The sequence below is a fragment of the Sorex araneus genome, chromosome 7 (genome assembly GCF_027595985.1).
Source record: "Sorex araneus isolate mSorAra2 chromosome 7, mSorAra2.pri, whole genome shotgun sequence".
Taxonomy (NCBI): domain Eukaryota; kingdom Metazoa; phylum Chordata; class Mammalia; order Eulipotyphla; family Soricidae; genus Sorex; species Sorex araneus.
The window spans coordinates 66,582,152-66,601,399 of record NC_073308.1 but is presented as its reverse complement, the minus strand read 5'-3'; the positions used below and the strand labels follow the sequence as shown (position 1 = coordinate 66,601,399).

The following is a 19,248-nucleotide window of genomic DNA, read 5'->3' as shown; positions in this document are numbered from 1 at the left end:
TACATTTTCTATGAGATCTTTCGGTTTTGTTAATGAATTTTGAGTTACCTGCATTTATAAGTCATTTTAATTGTAGTGAAAAATGCGTTTAGTTGCTGGGACTTAAAGTAGAGATTAAAAAGACTTAAAATTGTTTTGTCTACTGGATAATACTCTGTTTTTCTTTAGGCCCCTCGACCTCCCAAACAACCCAACGTCCAGGATTTCCAGTTCTTTCCTCCACGTTTATTTGAATTACTGGAAAAAGAAATTCTGTATTACAGAAAAACTATTGGGTATAAGGTAATGAAAATTTTTTATGTTTATGTCTAGTCCTTATTCAGAAACTAAAGTTTAATTATTCTTAATAATAGCTTATTTAAGCCAATAACAGGGAATGCTGACTTAACTTTTTGTTGTGTTTGTTTTTTGTGTGTGTCACATCTCATGGGGTGCTCGGGGATCACTCTTGGGCTTGAGGGACCACAGGATACAACGTGGGTTGGCCACATACAAGGCAAACGAACACCCTACCTGCAGAACTCTCTCTGTCCCATTAACTTTTATTTATTGATATGCCTGTTACTCTTTGTAAATTTCTTCTTAATTAGTCTGACTAGGTCTTAACTTAAACATTTGGCTGCATGTTGCTATATTTCATAGTTGAAGTAAAACTTGTAATGAAATGTCATCTGGGTGATTTGAGTTTAAATGGAAAAATGAACGATTGATGAAACCAGTAAAAACATTTTCAGGTTCCTCGTAACCCTGACCTCCCAAATGCAGCACAGGCACAGAAGGAAGAGCAGCTGAAAATTGATGAGGCGGAGCCCCTGAATGATGAGGAGTTGGAGGAGAAGGAGAAGCTTCTGACGCAGGTATGGCCTTGCCCACTCATGCAGACGCTTGGCTAGTCTGATGGTCACGGGGAAGTTGGAAAGGCAGCAGTGGACGCTGTCAACTGTCAGTCGCTGTCAGCGCCGTGAGATAAGGGCCGGGGGAGTGTCTTTCTTGTCATTCTTGTCATAGTGTTCCTGTGTCATTTCTGGTGACTTCCACATTGGCCGCCAGCTCCTGTCTTCAATGGCAGGTCTCTGTAGGTCCCCCTTTGTCTGCCTCCCCAGCTCCGAGTCCCGTTGAGTTTATTGGGCGCCTTGTTTCAGGGTAGCCACGTATGGGTGGGCGGCCCCCTGACCTGCGAGAGCAGGACCCCAAGCGCCTTTCTAGGAAGAGGCCACGCTGCCCTCGCTGCTGGGTACTGCAGTCGGGCTGGGGACCGCACGGCCGCCCCGGCAGTGCTTGGGCCTTCCTCCCGGCTCTGCTTTCCGGGATCCCTGCTGGCGGGCTCAGCTGACCATAGGGGCAACCAAGGATGGAGCCTGGGTCAGGCCCCACGCAAGGTGAACTCCCCTCCCTTGTCCCCATTGCTGCCACCTACTGTGAGGTACTTTTTATTTAACACATTTTAGGGTTCAGTCAGCGCGTTCGCAGGCCGGGCTTTCACCAGCCTCCCGAGCTTTATTTCCCCTGCATTCCTCACTTACTCTTCTCCGTGAACTCTGATAATTATAAGCTCAAACACTTGTCACATTCCCATAGGACATTCCTCACTTCCACCTGGACTTCACTGAGGTGGCCACTCTGCAGTGGGAGGTGCAGGGCGTTTCATGAAAGACGATTCCTTTCGGCAGTGCGCCGGGGCTGCTCTCAGCTTGGTGTTTGGCGGTTGCTCTTGGGGACTGGGGGGCTGAATCCAGGGCTCTGCAGGTGAAGTGTGAGCCCAGCCCTTGAGCCCGCTCTCTAGCCCCTCCAGAAACGTCAGCAGGAACAACCACAGAAAGATAAATTTGGAGGATCCAAGAGTTAATTTGTGTAATATTTGAAAGCAGGGGTAAAATATAATAGCATGTTTTTCAGGGCTGGTGTGCTGAGTAAATTTTTTTTTTTTCTTTTAAGGGATTTACCAATTGGAATAAGAGAGATTTTAACCAGTTTATCAAAGCAAATGAGAAGTGGGGTCGTGATGATATTGAAAATATAGCAAGAGAAGTAGAGGGGAAAACTCCAGAAGAAGTAATAGAGTATTCAGGTAAATGCTGTCTCGGGCTGTAATTGGACTGTTGGACTAGTTGCATCTAGTTTCGTTAAGCTTAACAAGACACAGATGCTCCCTTTAAAGTGGCCTCCCGGTCAGGAGCAGTTGCCAAGAGAACAGGAATAGTTACTAAATAATTGTCTGTCTTTTGATTTCATCCCTTAACTCCTCAAATGCCCATGTTTACTGAAGTTAGATTGCCAGGTGGATTTGTGTAGTGATACGATGACATGGTTAAAATAAACCTGGTTGATACTTTGAACTACCAAATTCACTCTTTGGAGGGGGTGAGGGGGGGAGGTGTTTAAGGAAGTGTGACTTTCTAGTATTACGTGTGAGCATTCCCATGAATGTTACATTATCTTCCACTTCCTTTTTATCCCCCATTTAATTCTCTCCGTCCAATTTTTACTCTCCTCATAGCCGTGTTCTGGGAGCGATGCAATGAACTTCAGGACATAGAGAAGATTATGGCTCAGATTGAAAGGGGAGAGGCAAGAATTCAAAGGAGAATCAGTATCAAAAAAGCACTTGACACTAAGGTACCTTCTTTTCCTTTTCCTGTTTTGGGGATTGAACCGACGGGCTCCTGTGAGAGCTCGGCAAATGCCCGAGAGCGCTTTCCTGCTCGGTATCAAGTCCGAGTGTATTTCTTCTTAGGGAAGTGTGCGCTGTTTCAGATCAGAGATCGCATGATGCCTCTAAGACATATTGGACAGAAAATTCTGATTTGAGATTCTTTGTGGCTAATTTTACCCACCGTTTTAAGTTTGAAACCCAGCGTATATAGTATGTTTTACATAACAGAAGATCTTTTTCTTAGATTGGACGGTACAAAGCCCCCTTTCACCAGTTGAGAATATCCTACGGCACTAACAAGGGGAAGAACTACACGGAGGAAGAGGACCGCTTCCTGATCTGCATGCTGCACAAGCTCGGCTTCGACAAGGAGAACGTGTACGACGAGCTGCGGCAGTGTATCCGGAACTCTCCCCAGTTCCGGTTCGACTGGTTCCTCAAGTCCAGGACAGCCATGGTGGGTGCAGGGAGAGATCCTGGGCTTCCACCAGTACCTTGGATACCATATTGTTAGGGTCAGAGCTCAAGTAAACTTGTTTTTTTAAAGTTCATCGCTTCATGAGAGCTAACCATGTTGCTTGCTGGTTGGTTCTTGATTATCGTGTATCTTAGTTCCTAACTCCCATCGGTGCTCAGGGACCCTGTGGTGCCTGGCCTGAACCGCCTGCGTCCCACATGCGAAACCTGTGCTCCTGTTCTCCCTACGGGGTCTGTCAGTACCTCGGTGACAGGACAGGCTATTCTTCATTCATTCATTCATTTTTAATTGAATCACCGTGAGATACACAGTTACAAAGTTGTTCATGATCGGGTTTGAGTCATACAATGCTCCCACACCCGTCCCTCCACCCTAGTGTACATTTCCCGCCACCCGTGTCCCCAGTTTCTTCTGCCACTCCCCAGTGTTGAGTGTGTTGTAAAGAAACTATTGTTTCACCACGTTTTGTTTTTATTCTCAGTATCTGACTGTTCCTGATCAGAAAGTTACGTTCTGACAACATAAAATTAGAATTCAGTAGAATCTGATTTTGGTTTCTTTTTATGGTTTGATCTTTGGACTTTTAACTTCATCTTATCTTCACAATGAAGATAATGCTGATGGGCAAGTTTGGTAGCCTTAAGTTTGGGGTATACTGGGATAAGTAAAATTTTCGATATCTTTTTGGTGGTGGGGGGAGTGGTTGGAGTTCGGGCTTCACCAGCTCTGCACTTGGCCCACTCCGGGCAGGGCCTGGAGGCCTTCCTGCGGGGCTGGGTCGGTCCCTGCACTGTGTGTCTGTCCTACGTGTTTGTTTGTCCCATATGCTGCGACCCCGGGCTTATAGCAGTCTTTGCGGGAAGGGTGGTGACCGTTCCAGCAAATGACCAAACCAGAAGGGGAGTCGGGCAGGAAGGAGGGATTCAGGAATAATACATGCACAGCAGCAGGAGTTTCAGTAGCAAAGGGAAAACATTTGGTGATGTCTTTTTTTTTTTTTAAGCTTCTATGGCCTGGATTTAGATTTTGTATGAATATAAGTTGCTGTGCTTTTAAATTTTATACTTGCTGAGTGTATACATTGTTATTCTGTTATACTATTCTCCCCAGTTATAACCATGAAGATTTAGAGATAGAAAATAGTTTTTTACCTTGTAATTTCTGTTGCCAATTCAGGAGCTTCAGCGGAGGTGTAACACTTTAATTACCTTGATTGAAAGAGAAAACATGGAACTAGAAGAAAAAGAGAAGGCCGAGAAAAAGAAGAGAGGACCAAAGCCTTCCGTAAGTGTCCACAAATAGGGCAATATTTCCCTTGAGTTTTCATCTCATCTCCCCTCCCCCCTTGTTTTTTAGTCATACCAGGCAATGGTCACAGTTACTCCTGGTCCTGCACTCCGGAATTATTCCTGATGGGCTCAGGGGACCATATGGGGTGCTGGGGACTGGGTCTGGGCCGGCCACCTACAAGGCTGGTGCTTTGGCTGCATAGAATTTGCTGCTTTTTAGGAATGTGGCATTGCTTGGCTCTCGGTGACATGTTGGGTAGCCTTTGGTTATAGTGAACTCTGTGATCTGGAGTATATTTAAAAGTGGAAATTAATTAAACTGGGTCGCCTTGACTGAGGAAGATGTCATGAGTGGCCCACAGTATTGGGGAGGGAGTGGCTTGTGGAAGCTCGCAGGGTAGCCTCATAGTGCCACGCCCCGGCTCCACCCACCCTTGCCAGGGAAGAGTGTGATTTTACAGCGAAGCACTCAGGAACACTGGCTTTCACGGCCTTTGCTGTGCACTTCTCGAGGACTTGATTGTTGTACTGATTCTTGTGGAAAGCGAGTTTTAATTAAAAGATTCATTTATGAAGTCATGAATTAAATCAGTGTCTGGATAGTATCTGGTATTTCTGTGACCTCACAAGATATCTTTAGAAATGCTTTTAGGTAAGAGGGCATGCTATATATTTCGTGTATTTATTGTTACTAATTGAATCATTTCAGCATTGTTATATGTTATATGTTAGTATCTATAACAGTATATATAGGTAGTATATGTAACAGTGCTACATTGTTATATGTTAGCAAAGTGAGTGGTGAGATACTTTTCTGAGAAGGCTGCTTCCGGGTAAGAGACTGATACTTGCTCTGTGAATCGGGTGGTCAGGTGCTGTTGCCCACCCGCCAGTCCTTAATGTTATTGTCGTGATGGAAAGCTGGTTCCTTCTGTTCCTTTGCAGACACAGAAACGTAAGATGGATGGAGCACCAGATGGTCGAGGAAGGAAAAAGAAGATGAAACTGTGAACGCACGTCAGTGTCGTCATCACTAACTTTAAACCAGTAGTTCTTTAATTTACGGGTCTTCATAAGATGTACTGTACAATGCTCTGTGGTTGTCGTTCAGAGACATCAGGTTCATCTGTTACTGAGCTAGAGACATAGTATGTAGTTTCACTTTTTTTAATGCAACAGCTATGCTGAAAATTTTTTTTATCATTAACATTTGAAGTAATAAAATAGGCTTCATTTATTAATAAATGTTTCATTTGATTTATTTTTCTATTATAGTTTCATTTGTGAAGATAGTGACTGTTTATCAGCTATAATTTCCACACTCACAGCTTTAGAAAAAAAGCAAACGACTAAAAAAATTTTGCAAATAACATTTATCCTTCTCGTCTTAGTTGTGTGACTGTTTTAACTCACTTTGCCTTTGCAGAAATTTGGGTATATTCTTTGTAGTGCTGTTGAGTCTCATCTGGGAAGATTATGTAAATTGCGTTCTCCTTATTACATGGCTTGAGTGGAGGGGAGAGGCAAGACAATTTATCGTTAAATTCATCCATATTTCTGTTAACGCTGTTTCTTAAAGTCCTGAGCTGACCATGCCCTGTTCTGTTGGAAGAATGGCCTTTTAGTTGTATAGCCAAAGACATTTAGTATTTTCTGGTTTCGTACAGCGTTGTACCATTTTGTAAAAGGAATATTATTATTTTTTAGTGTTTGGTAAATATTTTGGCAAATTAGCTTTCTGAAGCAGCCACAACTTAGATAATGTTTAAAACTAAGGTGATTCTTGTTTTGTTTTGTTTTTTAAAGACCCAGGCAAAATACGGTGTGAATTTTTACTGTTTGAAATTCATAACGAAGTGTTTCTCCTTTCACTGTAGCTTATTTTGAGTTAGAGTAATTGAAGATTTTATTTTATTTTAAGGTAATTTCTAAGTGTGAGCAACAAGACTGTAATTCCAAATTTTGTTTCCTTTGGACGGACAGACTTGATCAGACTAGAGACCCTGATGCAGGAATACCCAAATTGTAGTGCCAGAATTTTAGCTGTACCAGAGGCCTTTATGTGCGACACATAATTTGTATAAAGTTTTATATGTGCAAATTGGGTACATAAATAGTTCTCCATTTTTCTAAGGGAATGCAATAAATGTAGCATCGTGAATAAATATAACTTTTATAATCCTTAAGTGGTCTTTCCATTTCTTTAATATTCTTTATTTAATTTTATTTTCGCTTTTTCTTCTAGACATGAATCTTTTTACCTTAATTATCTTTCTTGCAATAAAATTCCTGTTTTCATTTGTCCACGCACAGGATTCCTGTTCGGCCAAGTTTTCTAAGATGTATACAGGCTTGCTACCTTCAGTGCCATGGGGGAAATGATATTAATGTCAGGTTTTGTAGTAATTTGAATTTTGGGGCTACCACCAAATTGACCTTTGACTTAGTTGTGGGTATAATGTGTGCAAAATTTGGGCAAAGATTGGTTACTTATTTTTTTTCATTTTTAAAAAAAAGGCCTTCATGTGTTTAGCTTATTGGAGAAATAAGTGAGAAACTAAGGCTGAAGGATCACAAACAGGAGGAACCGTTACAGAGCTGAGGTGGGGCAGGGGGTGCTAGGGATGACGGGGCCCCAGGGAGGAAACCTTTGCAGACGAGCAGTGCAGTCATGTCCCACTGTTACTTGTTCTGTCTACAGCTGGGCTGAGGTTGTGTTACGGGAAGGAAATAAAGTTCCAGTCACCAGTTTGAACAGAGAACTTTGAGACCAGCGAGATGGCTTGGGAAATGAGGGTCCAGTCACCGACCCTCCAGAAACAAAGGAAGGGGGCACTCGGCACTGGAGTCCAGTTTCTTTCTCTTCTGCGCCACCCTTGCCAGTCTGGGCTCCTCCTGACTCTGCACTTGGGAGTGACTCCTGGAGCTGCCCCGGCGAGCACTGCTTCAGCCCCAGTTTATGTGCAGGGTTTTCGGTAATTTCCGCAAGTAGAAATATTGGATGTGTTGGCTGTTGTTTTATAAAAGGACCTGCATGTCACAGTGAGTTAGATTCAACTGTAGCAACTTTTTTTTACATAATTGGTATACCCAATTATGCCTGTACCTAGTATAGGAACCCAGGTATGCGGGACCCGTGGCTGAGATCTCCAAGCCTGCTTGGATTGGGACTGGGCCTCCTCCACCCAGATCCCCCGTTTTCCAGTAGCTTGCTTGGCAGTCACACCCACAAACTCCTCCCTCCCCCACCACGTAATCTCATCAACGGCCAAGATCCAGAGACTAAAACCTCCCGGAAGAGAGCAATGCAGAATCTCCTGCCTCCATGCCAGGCTGTCTTCACCGGGGGCCCCCTTGGAGGGGGGGCAGGTTGAGTCCCTCCCCACCCCAAGCAGAGCCCTGGCAGCCAAAACCCTCCAGAACCCAGCCACAGCCATGCTCAAGGCAACTCTCCACATGCTTGAATGAGCCTCGCCCATGAAGGAACTGACAGAAGAACCCCGGTATGCGGGACCCGTGGCTGAGATCTCCAAGCCTGCTCGGGTCTGGACCAGGTCTCCTCCAACCCAGATCCTCAGTTTTCCAGTAGCTTGGCAGTCACTCCCACAAACTGCCCCTGGCGCCATGTAATCTCATCAATGGCCAAGACCCAGAGACTGTAAAACAAAGCTCCCAGAAGAGAGCGATGCAATTTTCCCTGGAGCCCATGGGCGCAAATGTGACCACATGACCTCTTTATTTTATGTATATATATTTATTTTATTTATTTTTTCCCGCACGGCAGAGCCTGGCAAGCTACCCGTGACATATTTGATGTGCCAAGAACAGTAACAACAACGTGCTCTTTGTGTTCCTGGAGCAAGCAGATGCTATTGGGCTACACTAGCATATGACAGGGACAAATGAAGACGTTACTGGCGCCTGCTTGAGCAAATTGATGAACAAGGCATGACAGTGATACAGTGAATTGGTATAAAGTGTTAATTTCAGGTGTAACACATTACTCAAGAATTTTTGCAGTATGAAATGACCACCGATGCACTCGTACAGTTTCCCCTTGTGAGGAACACAAGAGACTTCCTCTTCACCTTCAAGTGTATGAAACAGTGTTAGCTACAATTACATACTCAGCTTAATTTTGTTGTTGTTGTTGTTTCTTTGAGCTTATTCTTTGGGCTCAGTGATAATGGTCTGTGTACAAGACACCCCAATTCACACACTCAGAGACTCCCTCCGTCACACTGACCAAACAATGCACAGGAGGAAGCAGCTGGAAGGAATCGGCTTCTCCCTCCCTCCGGGTTCAAAATCTAGGCAGTGCCCTCCTGGTTCATGTGTTAATCATCAGCCCTGTGACCAGGGTCAATTTCCCTGGGGAGTAAAATGGGTATGGGGGAGGGGTACCAGCGGACCACATGTGGAGCTCAGTGCCAGCCTGGGTTCTGTCTGGCTTCTGCCCTCTGGAAGCTCGTGTGGGTCTCCCATCCGTCAGTTTCAGAGAGACAGATAGTGACAGACACACTGAGCCAGAGAGAAGTGATTCTGGAGTATCACGGATCCACTCAAGGGCAGGGGGAGGTGATAAGGGGTCCTCCTCCCTACGCCTCTGATAAATCAGGACTTGCAGAAGGAATGTGAACAAGGGGTAAAATGGAGCGAGTAGAGGCGCCTGTAGCCCCGACACTGAAAGGATGTCAAGTTTTTGCACTCCTAGCCAGGACTTCCTGGGCCGGAGCGATAGTACAGCGGGGAGGGCGTTTGCCTTGCAAGTGGCCGACCCAGGTTCAACCCCCAGCATCTGATATGGTCCCCAAGCACCACCAGGAGTAATTCCTGAGTGCAGAGCCAAGAGTGACCCCTGAGGATCTCTGGGTGTGACCCAAAAAGCAAAGTAAAAAAGGACTTCCTGCCCAGTATCAAATCTGCAAGCTGAGGTCAATCCTGTTCTTCACTGTTGATTTAATTAGTAATAATTCTACTGACCTTAGAAGCAGCTAAGAGAAAACAGGAGAGAAAGCAAGAGCACAGCCCATTCACCATGTGTTCAGGCGTTCCCCGACTAGCTCTGTCTCGGTCACACACCACCAGAATCCACAGCCTGCCCATGACTGCAGTGTTGCTGGGGTCCCGCTCGCTCAGGTCTGGAAGCGCTAGTTTCATGCTGCGAGGAAGATGAGTCCTGGCCGTTCCTGGCCCCTGGAAGGTCTTTTCCCTCTAAGGGGCCAGGCGCCCCGCTCACAGTCAGATGGTGTCATCGATGAAAACGGTGGTTTTGTGTGGTTCTGTCAGCACCGCACCCACTGGCGTCTGGAGCAGCAGTTCAAACCTCTCGGGGCCCTCCGGGGTGGGCTGCCCCAGGGCATCTGCAAGGATGGTCACTTGGAATGTTTGCATGCGCACTCCGGGGGTGAAGTCCAGCTTCCGGCGGAGGCCCACATAGTCTGTTCCAGCTAGCGGGAAGGGGAGAGACGAGGGCAGTGAGGGGTCTGGGACATAACTGCAGAGCCCCGGGCCACGTGCAGTGCGAGCGTTTCCCTTGGTGACATTCCAGCCTGTCACTATCAGCAGTGGAGCCTTTAACTATCTCCCGCTTTATTTTGATGTGACTGACCACACTCATTCTCCTTCGCCAGACGTCCCCACTGGGCAAATGCAAAAATCGGTCATTCCTGTACATGTCATTTGGCTGTGGGCTTTTGACGGTATGTGTGGTATGTGTGTGCATGTGGTGACACCATTCTGTGCAGTCATGAGTTCAAGTTAGGCTTGAAGTGCCTGTCATTTGCTAGATTATGAATTATTTTGCAAACTGCCTTCTCTGACTCACGTGCACATGTGTGTGCACACACATTATTTACGGCTATTCGATGCAATGCCAGCCACACATTAGAGCTGGTGAAAAATAATAAGCTCCAGGGTGTCACTCCATAAAATGCTTGCTTATTACAAAGGAGGAAAAGTAATTTGAGCACAAGTCCAAGTGATCCCAGACAACACATTTGGGAAATGCCAAATCCTGTGCCCTTGGATGGATCCGGGGATCCTGTCTCCGATATTCGTGCCAAAGACAGGACGGCCCGAGTCTACTCACAGAGGAACACTGGACAGCCTCATACTGGGAGGCATTTTATAGGCCTCAGGTTATGGGCGTCAAAGCCAGGCCAGGATCCAGATGGAAGGGGACGAGATTGACAGGGAAACACTAACCGAATTCCTTGACCAGACAGAGCCAGTTGGGGGATGACTGGGGAAGAGTTGGACGAGGCCTGAGATTTCGACTGTGGTAACAGGTGAACGTCCTGAGCTGCACGCTGTGTTGACAGAGTGTGTTGATGTCATCTGGGCGTTGCACTCAAAGGTTTGGGAGGGTGGCTCCACATTTACTTGGCAACTTGGTCTCAGTGGTTCAGGGGAACACAGTGCTTTACTATTTTGTTTTCCTTTTGGTTTGGGGGCCACGCCCGGTGGAGCTCAGGGCTTACTCCTTGGGTGTAAGGCTGCCACTGCACCGTGCCAAGGGCCTGCATCCCAGGAAGTTAGAAGGTCCCCTCTGGGCAAGTGCAAAAATGGGTCATCCCTGTACTTATCATTGTCCCTTTCCTTCGCTGCGGACTTTTAATGGTATGTGTGGTGTGTGTGCAGGTGGTGTGTGTATGCTGTGTGTGCACATGTGACGTGTGTGCATGTGCTAAGTGCACGTGTGTAGTGTGTGTGTGTGGGGGGGGGCAGCTGATGAGCTGATGGGCTCAGGAGAGCAAGTGGGCTTCAGAGCCTGGCCTTGGGCCTTGGTCGTCCATATTGCATAAGGTGAAGAGGCCAGTGGGTTGGGGCCTGTGCCACTTGGGGCTAGGAAAATGCTGGGTCAGAGGTGAAAAGGTCAGAGGTGAAAAATCTCACCTTCCAAGATGAACCACTTTCTGGGTTCTCCCGGACTGTTGGTGTCACCGTCCCAGACACGCGGGGTCTGGGGTCCTGCTCAGCTGTGCTGACAGTGAGCTCGGGGACCCCAGGGCCCGTCAGGACCAAGCGTGTGCCCAGGAAGGAGAAATGAGAAGCCCGAGCCGGCCCCCAGAGACCACCCAGGCCCCACCCCGCCCACCCTCCCCTGCTGCCCACTGGGCAGCCTTGGGCCTGGCCATCTCACCTTCTGCCGACGCCGGCTCTGTCCTCCGGGAGAGCACTGTGACGGAGGCCGCGCGGGAAAGGTCCGGGCCAGTCCGCAGGACACAGACCTCCAGGACGCCAGCCCCTTCGTCCACGTGATACTCGGCGTCCTCGAAGTGCAGGGCGGGCACTGGGGGGCAGGAGAGACAGAAACTCAGGCGGCCCCGGGGCCGGGCAACTGTCACCCTCACTTCCTGTGGCAGGAAGTGGAGCCCAGAGGCCTGTGCAAGCCGCCCGCAGTGACTCTGCCCCGGCCCGTGCTGAGTGACACCAGTGGAATGCCCGAGGCAATCCGAGCACTGTCCCTCATGGGGAATGGTGCTTGGAGTTCAGCCACTGTCCCCCTGGGTTGGGGCTGGGGGCTGCGTCTGGGCCCTGCCTCCTGGCACTTGCTGAGCAGGGAGAAGGCAGAAGGCCTGGGTGCAGGGGCCTCTGTCTGCACGGGCGTGGTCGTCTGCGGGTGTCACAGCCTTGGTCTCCACACTCTTTCCGCGTCCCCTTATGCAGAGAAGCACCCGACCTTGGAGACAGTCAGCGAGTGGACAGGGCCCCTGCAGGCAGGCCAAGGATCTGTCTGCTCAGCCAGGTTGGAACTTCCTCGTCCTCAACACACTTTCTTTCCTGCTCTGGATGCAAGTCCCCCCGCCTCGCGCCCCACAGGGGATCCCCGTGGAGGCCTTTCCTGTGGCCCCAGGCCCCTCTCACGGCCTCTGGAGTTCCCAGTCCCGCCCTCTCAGCAAACGAATCCTCCCTTCCCTGGGCTCTCTGCCTGTCCCGAGTGGCCTGGGGTCCCTCGAGTCCCGGCAGGAGTGAGCCCTGAGCACAGAGCCAGGAGTCAGCCCTGAGCACAGCCGGGTGTGGCCCCGGGAACAAGAACAAGAAGAAGAAAGAGAAAGCTGCGGCCAGGGTCCAGCCACTGCTCCGAGCACTGCTGGGCTCCTGCGCCCCGCTGGTCCCTTCTGCTGGGGAAGACGCTGATCTCGCCCTGGTCTCGGGGTGGGAGTGAACAGATTCTATTTCCCTGCAGCCGTGTGTGTGTGTGTGTGTGTGTGTGTGTGTGTGTGTGTGTGTGTGTGTGTGTGTGTGTGAGTGTTTGGAAGCCACCGCACGCTCGTGAATGGGGAGAGGTTTCTCGGTCCTTAGCATGAGACCAGGTGCGTGCTGGGAGCTGTTTTCCCCTCTAGATGGCGCCCTGGGACCAGCCCTAAGACAGGACCGTGGGAATGCGGCACAAGCCTTCCTAATCCCTTCTCTTTTGCTGATCTATTAAAGCAGCCCACCATCCTTCCCAGCTTCCCTTACCCAGGCAAGACCCTCCCCAGCACCCCAAGAAAACGCTTCCTACTGCAGGTCACAATATGACCTCTCCTGAAGGCCCTCTTGACCTGGCACGTCTTTAGGAAATGAAGATGTTTCAGCTGCCAAACTATCACACTCTTCTGTATTCAAAACATTTTTTCCTTTTTTTGCTTTTTGGGCCACACCCAGCGATGCTCAGGGCCTACTCCTGGTTCTGCACTCAGGAATTACCCCTGGTGGTGCTTGGGGGACCATAGCGGATGCCAGGGATCGAACACAGGCTGGCTATGTGCAAGGCAAATGCCCTATACACTGTACTATCTCTCCGGTCCCATTGAAAACTTTTTTTAAGTTTGTTTTGGGGCCATGCCTGGCTGTGCTCAGGACTTACTCCTGGCTCTGTGCTCAGGGATCCCTCCTGGTGATGCTCAAGGGATCATATGGGGTGCCAGGGTGTAAGGCAAGCACCCTGCTCACTGGACTATCTCCCCAGCCCCTTTTTATTTTTAAGTTCGATCTCCTGAGTATTTCCTCTATGCTCCAGCGTATTGCTGGTTGCTGGGGGATGTGGGAGCAAGCATGCATTCGTGCATTTGAGGTACTTTTTGTATAACAGGGCAGTCACATGACTTAATCGGCTAAACCCTGAGTGCTATGGGCAAAACAGGAGTCATTTTCTAGTCTCAGAAGGGGCATTTCTGGGACAAATAAGGCGGGGCTCTGGTCTTCAAGAACAAAGGAGAACTGGTCACGGCTGGTGGGAAACTAGAGTGGTTAGGAAGAGAGTTCGGGGAAGGGCTGAACTTGCAGGCGGCGGACCCGAGTTTGATTCCTGGCATCCCATATCATCCCCTGAGCATCACCAGGAATGGTCCGTGAGCACAGAGACAGGAGTAAGCCTTGAACATGGCCAGATGTGGCTCAGTTTTCCCTCCCCAAACAAACAAATTCATCTACCTCTGAAACCGCCCAGGGTTATAACACTGTGTGACTTCAATTTAAGAATGAAGACAGGCAGGAGGGAGAGGGGAAGGAAGGGAGGAAGGAAGGAAGAAGGAGGGAAAGGAGGAAGGGTCTCTAGGGTGATCTGTCCTTTGGGGGTCTCCTCTGCTCAGTGCTCATTTATCTCCTTCTTCCCACCCAGGGAAGGCTTGATAGATGAGGACACGAACCTTCTGAAGCGCCAGAACCACCTTTTAGGCCATAAATGTAAAGGTCGACATTTGTAAAGATGACATTTCTAGGAGATTGTTCTGGTCGATACGAAATCATTCTAATAGATACTTAAGTGGATAACAATAAGAACAAGTAACGGGTATCTTTGAGAATAAGTGAGTTTGGGGGTTGCAGTTGGGACTGAGAGGAGATACACCAGGCACAGCCTTGACCACTGCACCATCTCTCTGGCCCCAAGAAGTTCCCTGTAAGACACTGGTTTAACAATGGAGTAAGTCAGCCAAGAGAAAAGATAAATCACAGTTTTCTGCAACATGGGTGGAGTTGGTGGCTGGAGCGATTGCACAGCGGCTGGGCGTTCGCCTTTTATGAGGCCGACCCGGGTTCAATTCCTCCACCCCTCTTGGAGAGCCCGGCAAGCTATTGAGAGTATCACGCCCACATGGCAGAGCCTGGCAAGCTACCTGTGGTGTATTGGATATGCCAAAAGCAGTAACAATAAGTGTCACAATGAGAGACATTACTGGTGCCCGCTTGAACAAATCGATGAGCAACAGGTGGAGTTGGAGGGTTGTCATGCTAAGTGAAGTGAGTCAGAAAGAAAGAAAAAAGATGAATATCAGAGGATCATGTTCCTAGGTGGACTGTAAAGAAATAAAGCAAGGGGTTTAGGACAGCACCCAGTGGACTCGAACACTGAGAGAATGCCAATAGTGTGGTGAGCTGAGGCTGCGAGGGGAAGGGGAGGGGAAGGAGAGGGGTTCTTGGGCAGAGCTGGGGGTACCGACACTAAGGGATGAGACCGGTTATGTACATTGCAAGCATAAAATAATAATGGAAACTGCTGTAAGCCAGTATCAGAAAAGTATCAGAAAAAAATCGTTTCATGGTTGATTGGGCTGGAGTGATAGCACAGTGGTAGGGCATTCACTTTTCATGCGGCCGACCCGTGTTCGATTCCTCTGCCCCTCTCGGAGAGTCCAGCAAGCTACCGAGAGTATCACACCTGCACAGCAGAGCCTGGCAAGCTACCTGTGGCATACTGGATATGCCAAAAACAGTAACAATAAGTCTCTCAATGAGAGACGCAACTGGTGCCCGCTCGAACAAATCGATGAGCAACGGGATGACAGTGACAGGGACAGTGACATGGTTGATTAAAAATATTTCACTTTGGGACTGGAGTGACAGCGCAGCAGGTAGGGCATTTGCCTCACATGTGGCCTACTTGGTTTCGATCTCCAGCATCCCATATGGTCCCCTGAGCACCGTCAGGAATAATTCCTGAGCGCAGAGCCAGGAGTAACGCTGAGCATTGTCGAAAAACAAACAAAAATTTCATCTTGGATGGGAGGGAACCTGGGGCTGGGGGGGGGCGGTTGACTCCAGTGGTGACTGGTGTTGGGACATTGTACGTCTGAAACGCAACCATGACTATGTAAACCAAACCATGGTGCCTTAATGTTTAATCCAAGTATTTATTTCTGTCACAGTCGTTATATGGCTGTTTTATAATTCAGAGCGAGAACTTTCCCGACCTTTTGGATGAATGACAAATCCAGGTGCCTCTGCCAACAATGAGTTGTCGCAAATGCCTGCCTTGTGTGGAGGACGGAGCCCCGGCCTGCGCTTGGTGTTACATGTGAGCATGGAATGTGGGGCCGGCGGCGGTACCAATGCAGGTGAAAAAGCTCGTGGGTGAAAGAGGAGCCCTCCCGAGGCAGCTTGGGCTGGGTCTGTCTCTCCACGGGGAGTGGGACAGAGACAGGGACGCTCCTAGCCAGCCCTGAAGGGGGGAGAAGACTCACCGTCTCTGGGGTCCGCCAGGATGACGACCTTGGCGGCGGGGAAGCGCGCTCCCAGCTGCCCTCCCTGCGGCAGGCTCAGGGCGACCCTGAAGGATTCCTCCTCTTCGTCAAGGGAGTCCTGGACGATCAGGACTCTGCAGCTCTTCTCCACCTCGTGCTTGTCAAAGCGGAGAATGCTCATGCGGTCTCGGGGCCGGGAGATGTAGTCGGAGGAGGAGAGCACGCCGGAAGGAATGGAGCCCGTGGCCGACCCTGGGGGAAGAGGCACGGGGCCAGAGAAGGGCAGAAGAGGGGACGCGCCATCAGGAAATCTGCATGCTGCTGCTTCTTTTGCACAGGGAAGGGGGTGGGAGGGATGCTCAGGGACTAGTCCTGGCTCTGTGCTCAGGAGTAACCCCTGGTGGTGCTCAGGGGACCACAGGCTGTGCCAGGAATAGAAGCAGGATCGACTGCATGCATGGCAAGTCCCTGACTGGACGAACCTCTGAAACATCTTTTCAACCTGCTGCTTCTTCAAAAAAAATTTTTTTTCTGTTTTTTTTGAGTCATACCCACCCTGGATTTGCACTCAGGAATTACTCCTGGCGATGCTCGGGGGACCACATGGGATGCTGGGAACAGAACCTGGGTCGGCTACTTGCAAGGCAAACACCTACCCGCTGTGCTATTGCTCCAGCCCCCTTCAGATAATTCTTTAGACAACAGTTCTGAGTCATATGGCACACCTGAATATGAAAATCTGCAACTATGGAAACCGTCATTGATTTTCAAAGCAGACTCTGGTGTGCCCAAGTGATCCAAAACAGTGGCCTTTAATGAGGGTATGTGCAAACAGAATAAGGTCTGTTTGGATTCAGGGGAAGCAAACAGAAAGTCAGAGGGTTCTGGGGCTGCTTTAACCCAACACCTTCATTCACACATTTGGATCAGAACCGAGAGTGCAGAGGACATAGGGAGAGAGGATCCTTAGGGTGAGGGACACCACGGGGCCCTTCCCAGGCAAGGACCTGACCCAGAGCGTCTGGATCTTGGAGAAGCAAAGCCCCCAGCTCCATCCCTGCGTGCGTCAGGTAAATGTGGGGTCTCAAAGTCCCCAAGAAAGACAGACGGCAGCATAGAGGCCGCTCCACAGGACAGAGCTTCTCTCCTCATAGCAATGGAAGCAGAAACAATAACTTTGAAAATGTAGCACTGTTGTATCTCTGTCGTCCCGTTGCTCATCGATGTGCTGGAGCGGGCACCAGTAATGTCTCCATTGTGAGAGTTGTTACTGTTTTGGGCATATCGAATACGCCACGGGGAGCTTGCCAGGTTCTGCCGTGCAGGCGGGATACTCTCGATAGCTTGCCAGGCTATCTGAGAGGGGCGGAGGAATCGAACCCGGGTGAGCCGCGTGCCATGCCCTACCCGCTATGCTATCGCTCCAGTCCAGTCCTCTGCTGTTGGACCTGCCAATCAAGAACTTGTAAGAATCCAAGACAATCAGTGTGAGATTCGAAGGTTAATGTCCGTAACTGCTAACACACCTGTCACCGAATAAGGGGACATTTTGGGGGCACACCTGGCTGGACTCAGCTTCCTCCTGACTCTGCACTCAGGGATCACTCCTGGTGGGGCTCAGGGGACCAGATGGGGTGCCAGGGATCAGACCCAGGCTGGCTGCGTGCAAGGCAAGCACCCTACACTGTACTGTATCACTGGCCCAGGATATTCTTCAGGAAGAAAGAAAGGAGGAAATTTTTTTCAGAAGGCAAGCTAGTATAGTGGGTAGGGCGCCTGTCTTGCACACAGCTGACCTGGGTTCAATCCCAGGTACCCTGGACGGTTTCCCGAGCACAGAAGTGACCCCTGAGCACAGGAATAAACTGTGCAATATGGGTGTGACTTAAAACTGCTCCTCCAATAAAAAAGAACAAAAAGAGAAAAAAGGAGATAGTCTTTCTCCCAGATTTGCTTGGAGTTTGCACAGAACAAACTGCTTCCTGGTTTCTCCTTATTAGACCCAGGAAACAGTCCCACCAGCGGAGTGGGGCCCATCCGTGGTTAAACAGCTGATCCTTGAAGGATCTCAACGTATTGGCTTGGAGGCTGAGAAGAACCGAGGGTGCTCCGAGGTTGTTCCTGCTTGGTGGGTGTTTAGTTCTTGTTGGTTGTTTCTCCCAGTGAAAGCAGGTTCCCGCGGAAAAAATGACTGATGAGAAGCAAAGACGGATGGCATCTGGGCTAAGACCCGGCCAGCCGACAACGCCTTCAGTGTGCAAATCCTTACCCAACACAGCCCCGAGTGGAGACGGTGGGGACAGAGCAGCCGCTCCCCAGAAGGGGGCGTTGTCTCCTTGAGCTCTTCTGCTCCCAAACACTGCACTGAGGAGGCCATGGCCCCCAGCCAGCGGGGAGGGCATTGATGGGGGGCGTTTGGGACAGGCAATACCACTGCGGTCGGAAACTAATGAACTTGGGGCTCCCCTGCCCCTCAAAGTGCAGCATCAGCCTAGTTCCTCACTCCCCTCCTGGTGATGTGAAAGGGAACTCCGGACCACTTCTAGTTCTCTAGAACTATCCCCTCGCCACCAGGATAACGCTGGATTAAAAATGGAAGCTCAGGGGCTAGGAGAGATACTGCTGTGGGTATGGTCCTTGCGTTGCATGTGGCTGACTTGGGTTTGATCCTGGCACTCTAAGCTCTGATCACTTCTGGTAGGGGGACACGCCAGAGAGTTCAAGTCATCGCAAGTATTTCTTCCATCCAGCCCCACTCCCCACCAGTCATTCTTTTAGCAGAATCCTGTACTCAAGAAACTTCACCTTCTCAGGGCTGGAGCGATAGCACAGTAGGCAGGGCGTTTGCCTTGCACGCGGTCGACCCAGGTTTGATTCCCAGCATCCCATATGGTCCCCTGAGCACCGCCAGGAGTAATTCCTGAGAGCAGAGCCAGGAGTAACCCCTGTGCATTGCCAGGTGTGACCCAAAAAGCAAAAAAAAGAAAAAGAAAAAGAAAAAAAGAAACTTCACCTTCTCTTACGATGTTCTAGAAAAGCCTTAAGCCTCCAAGTCCTCATAGGACCCACTGCCTGGATGATCAGCCTCCAAACCTGGACTTGCAACAGGTGAGCAGCCCTGCCAGGCTCTCCCCCGGGGGTCGAGGGAGCCCAAAGTGAGGGGATGTGGGGCACACACAGGGCATCTGCCAAGAGCTGGAGATGTGGCTGCTGCGGGGAACCAGAATGACTTGGCAGTCTCAGAGGTGAAATTCGGGGGCCAGTGGAGAAAGACAGAGGGGATGTCCTCAGCCCACTCTTTTTCCCCATTTACTTCGTTTTCCTGTAGTTCTATATATCACTGTATCACTGCTACTGTCATCCCGTTGCTCATTGATTTGC

The 19,248-nt window shown here is 49.5% G+C and overlaps 2 protein-coding genes across 3 annotated transcripts in view; one reads left to right on the top strand and one right to left on the bottom strand.

Annotated features, from left to right (window-relative positions):
• The window catches only part of SMARCA5 (SWI/SNF related, matrix associated, actin dependent regulator of chromatin, subfamily a, member 5), a 32,192-nt gene extending 25,586 nt beyond the window's left edge, over positions 1-6,606 (top strand). For both annotated transcript variants that reach the window (XM_055144703.1, XM_055144702.1), the window contains 7 exons: positions 169-282; positions 735-857; positions 1,936-2,068; positions 2,498-2,616; positions 2,898-3,110; positions 4,308-4,415; positions 5,366-6,606. In XM_055144703.1, the coding sequence (XP_055000678.1) occupies positions 169-282; positions 735-857; positions 1,936-2,068; positions 2,498-2,616; positions 2,898-3,110; positions 4,308-4,415; positions 5,366-5,431 (876 nt within the window). In that variant the 3' untranslated portion in view covers positions 5,432-6,606. The remainder of the gene's footprint in view (positions 1-168; positions 283-734; positions 858-1,935; positions 2,069-2,497; positions 2,617-2,897; positions 3,111-4,307; positions 4,416-5,365) is intronic.
• Positions 6,607-8,181: 1,575 nt separating this feature from the next.
• Positions 8,182-19,248, bottom strand: part of FREM3 (FRAS1 related extracellular matrix 3) — a 74,932-nt gene continuing 63,865 nt past the window's right edge. The window contains exons 6-8 of the mRNA XM_004606263.2: positions 15,868-16,119; positions 11,565-11,714; positions 8,182-9,870 (exon numbers count right to left, since the gene is read on the bottom strand). Coding sequence (XP_004606320.2) covers positions 9,662-9,870; positions 11,565-11,714; positions 15,868-16,119 — 611 coding nt within the window. The 3' untranslated portion in view covers positions 8,182-9,661. The remainder of the gene's footprint in view (positions 9,871-11,564; positions 11,715-15,867; positions 16,120-19,248) is intronic.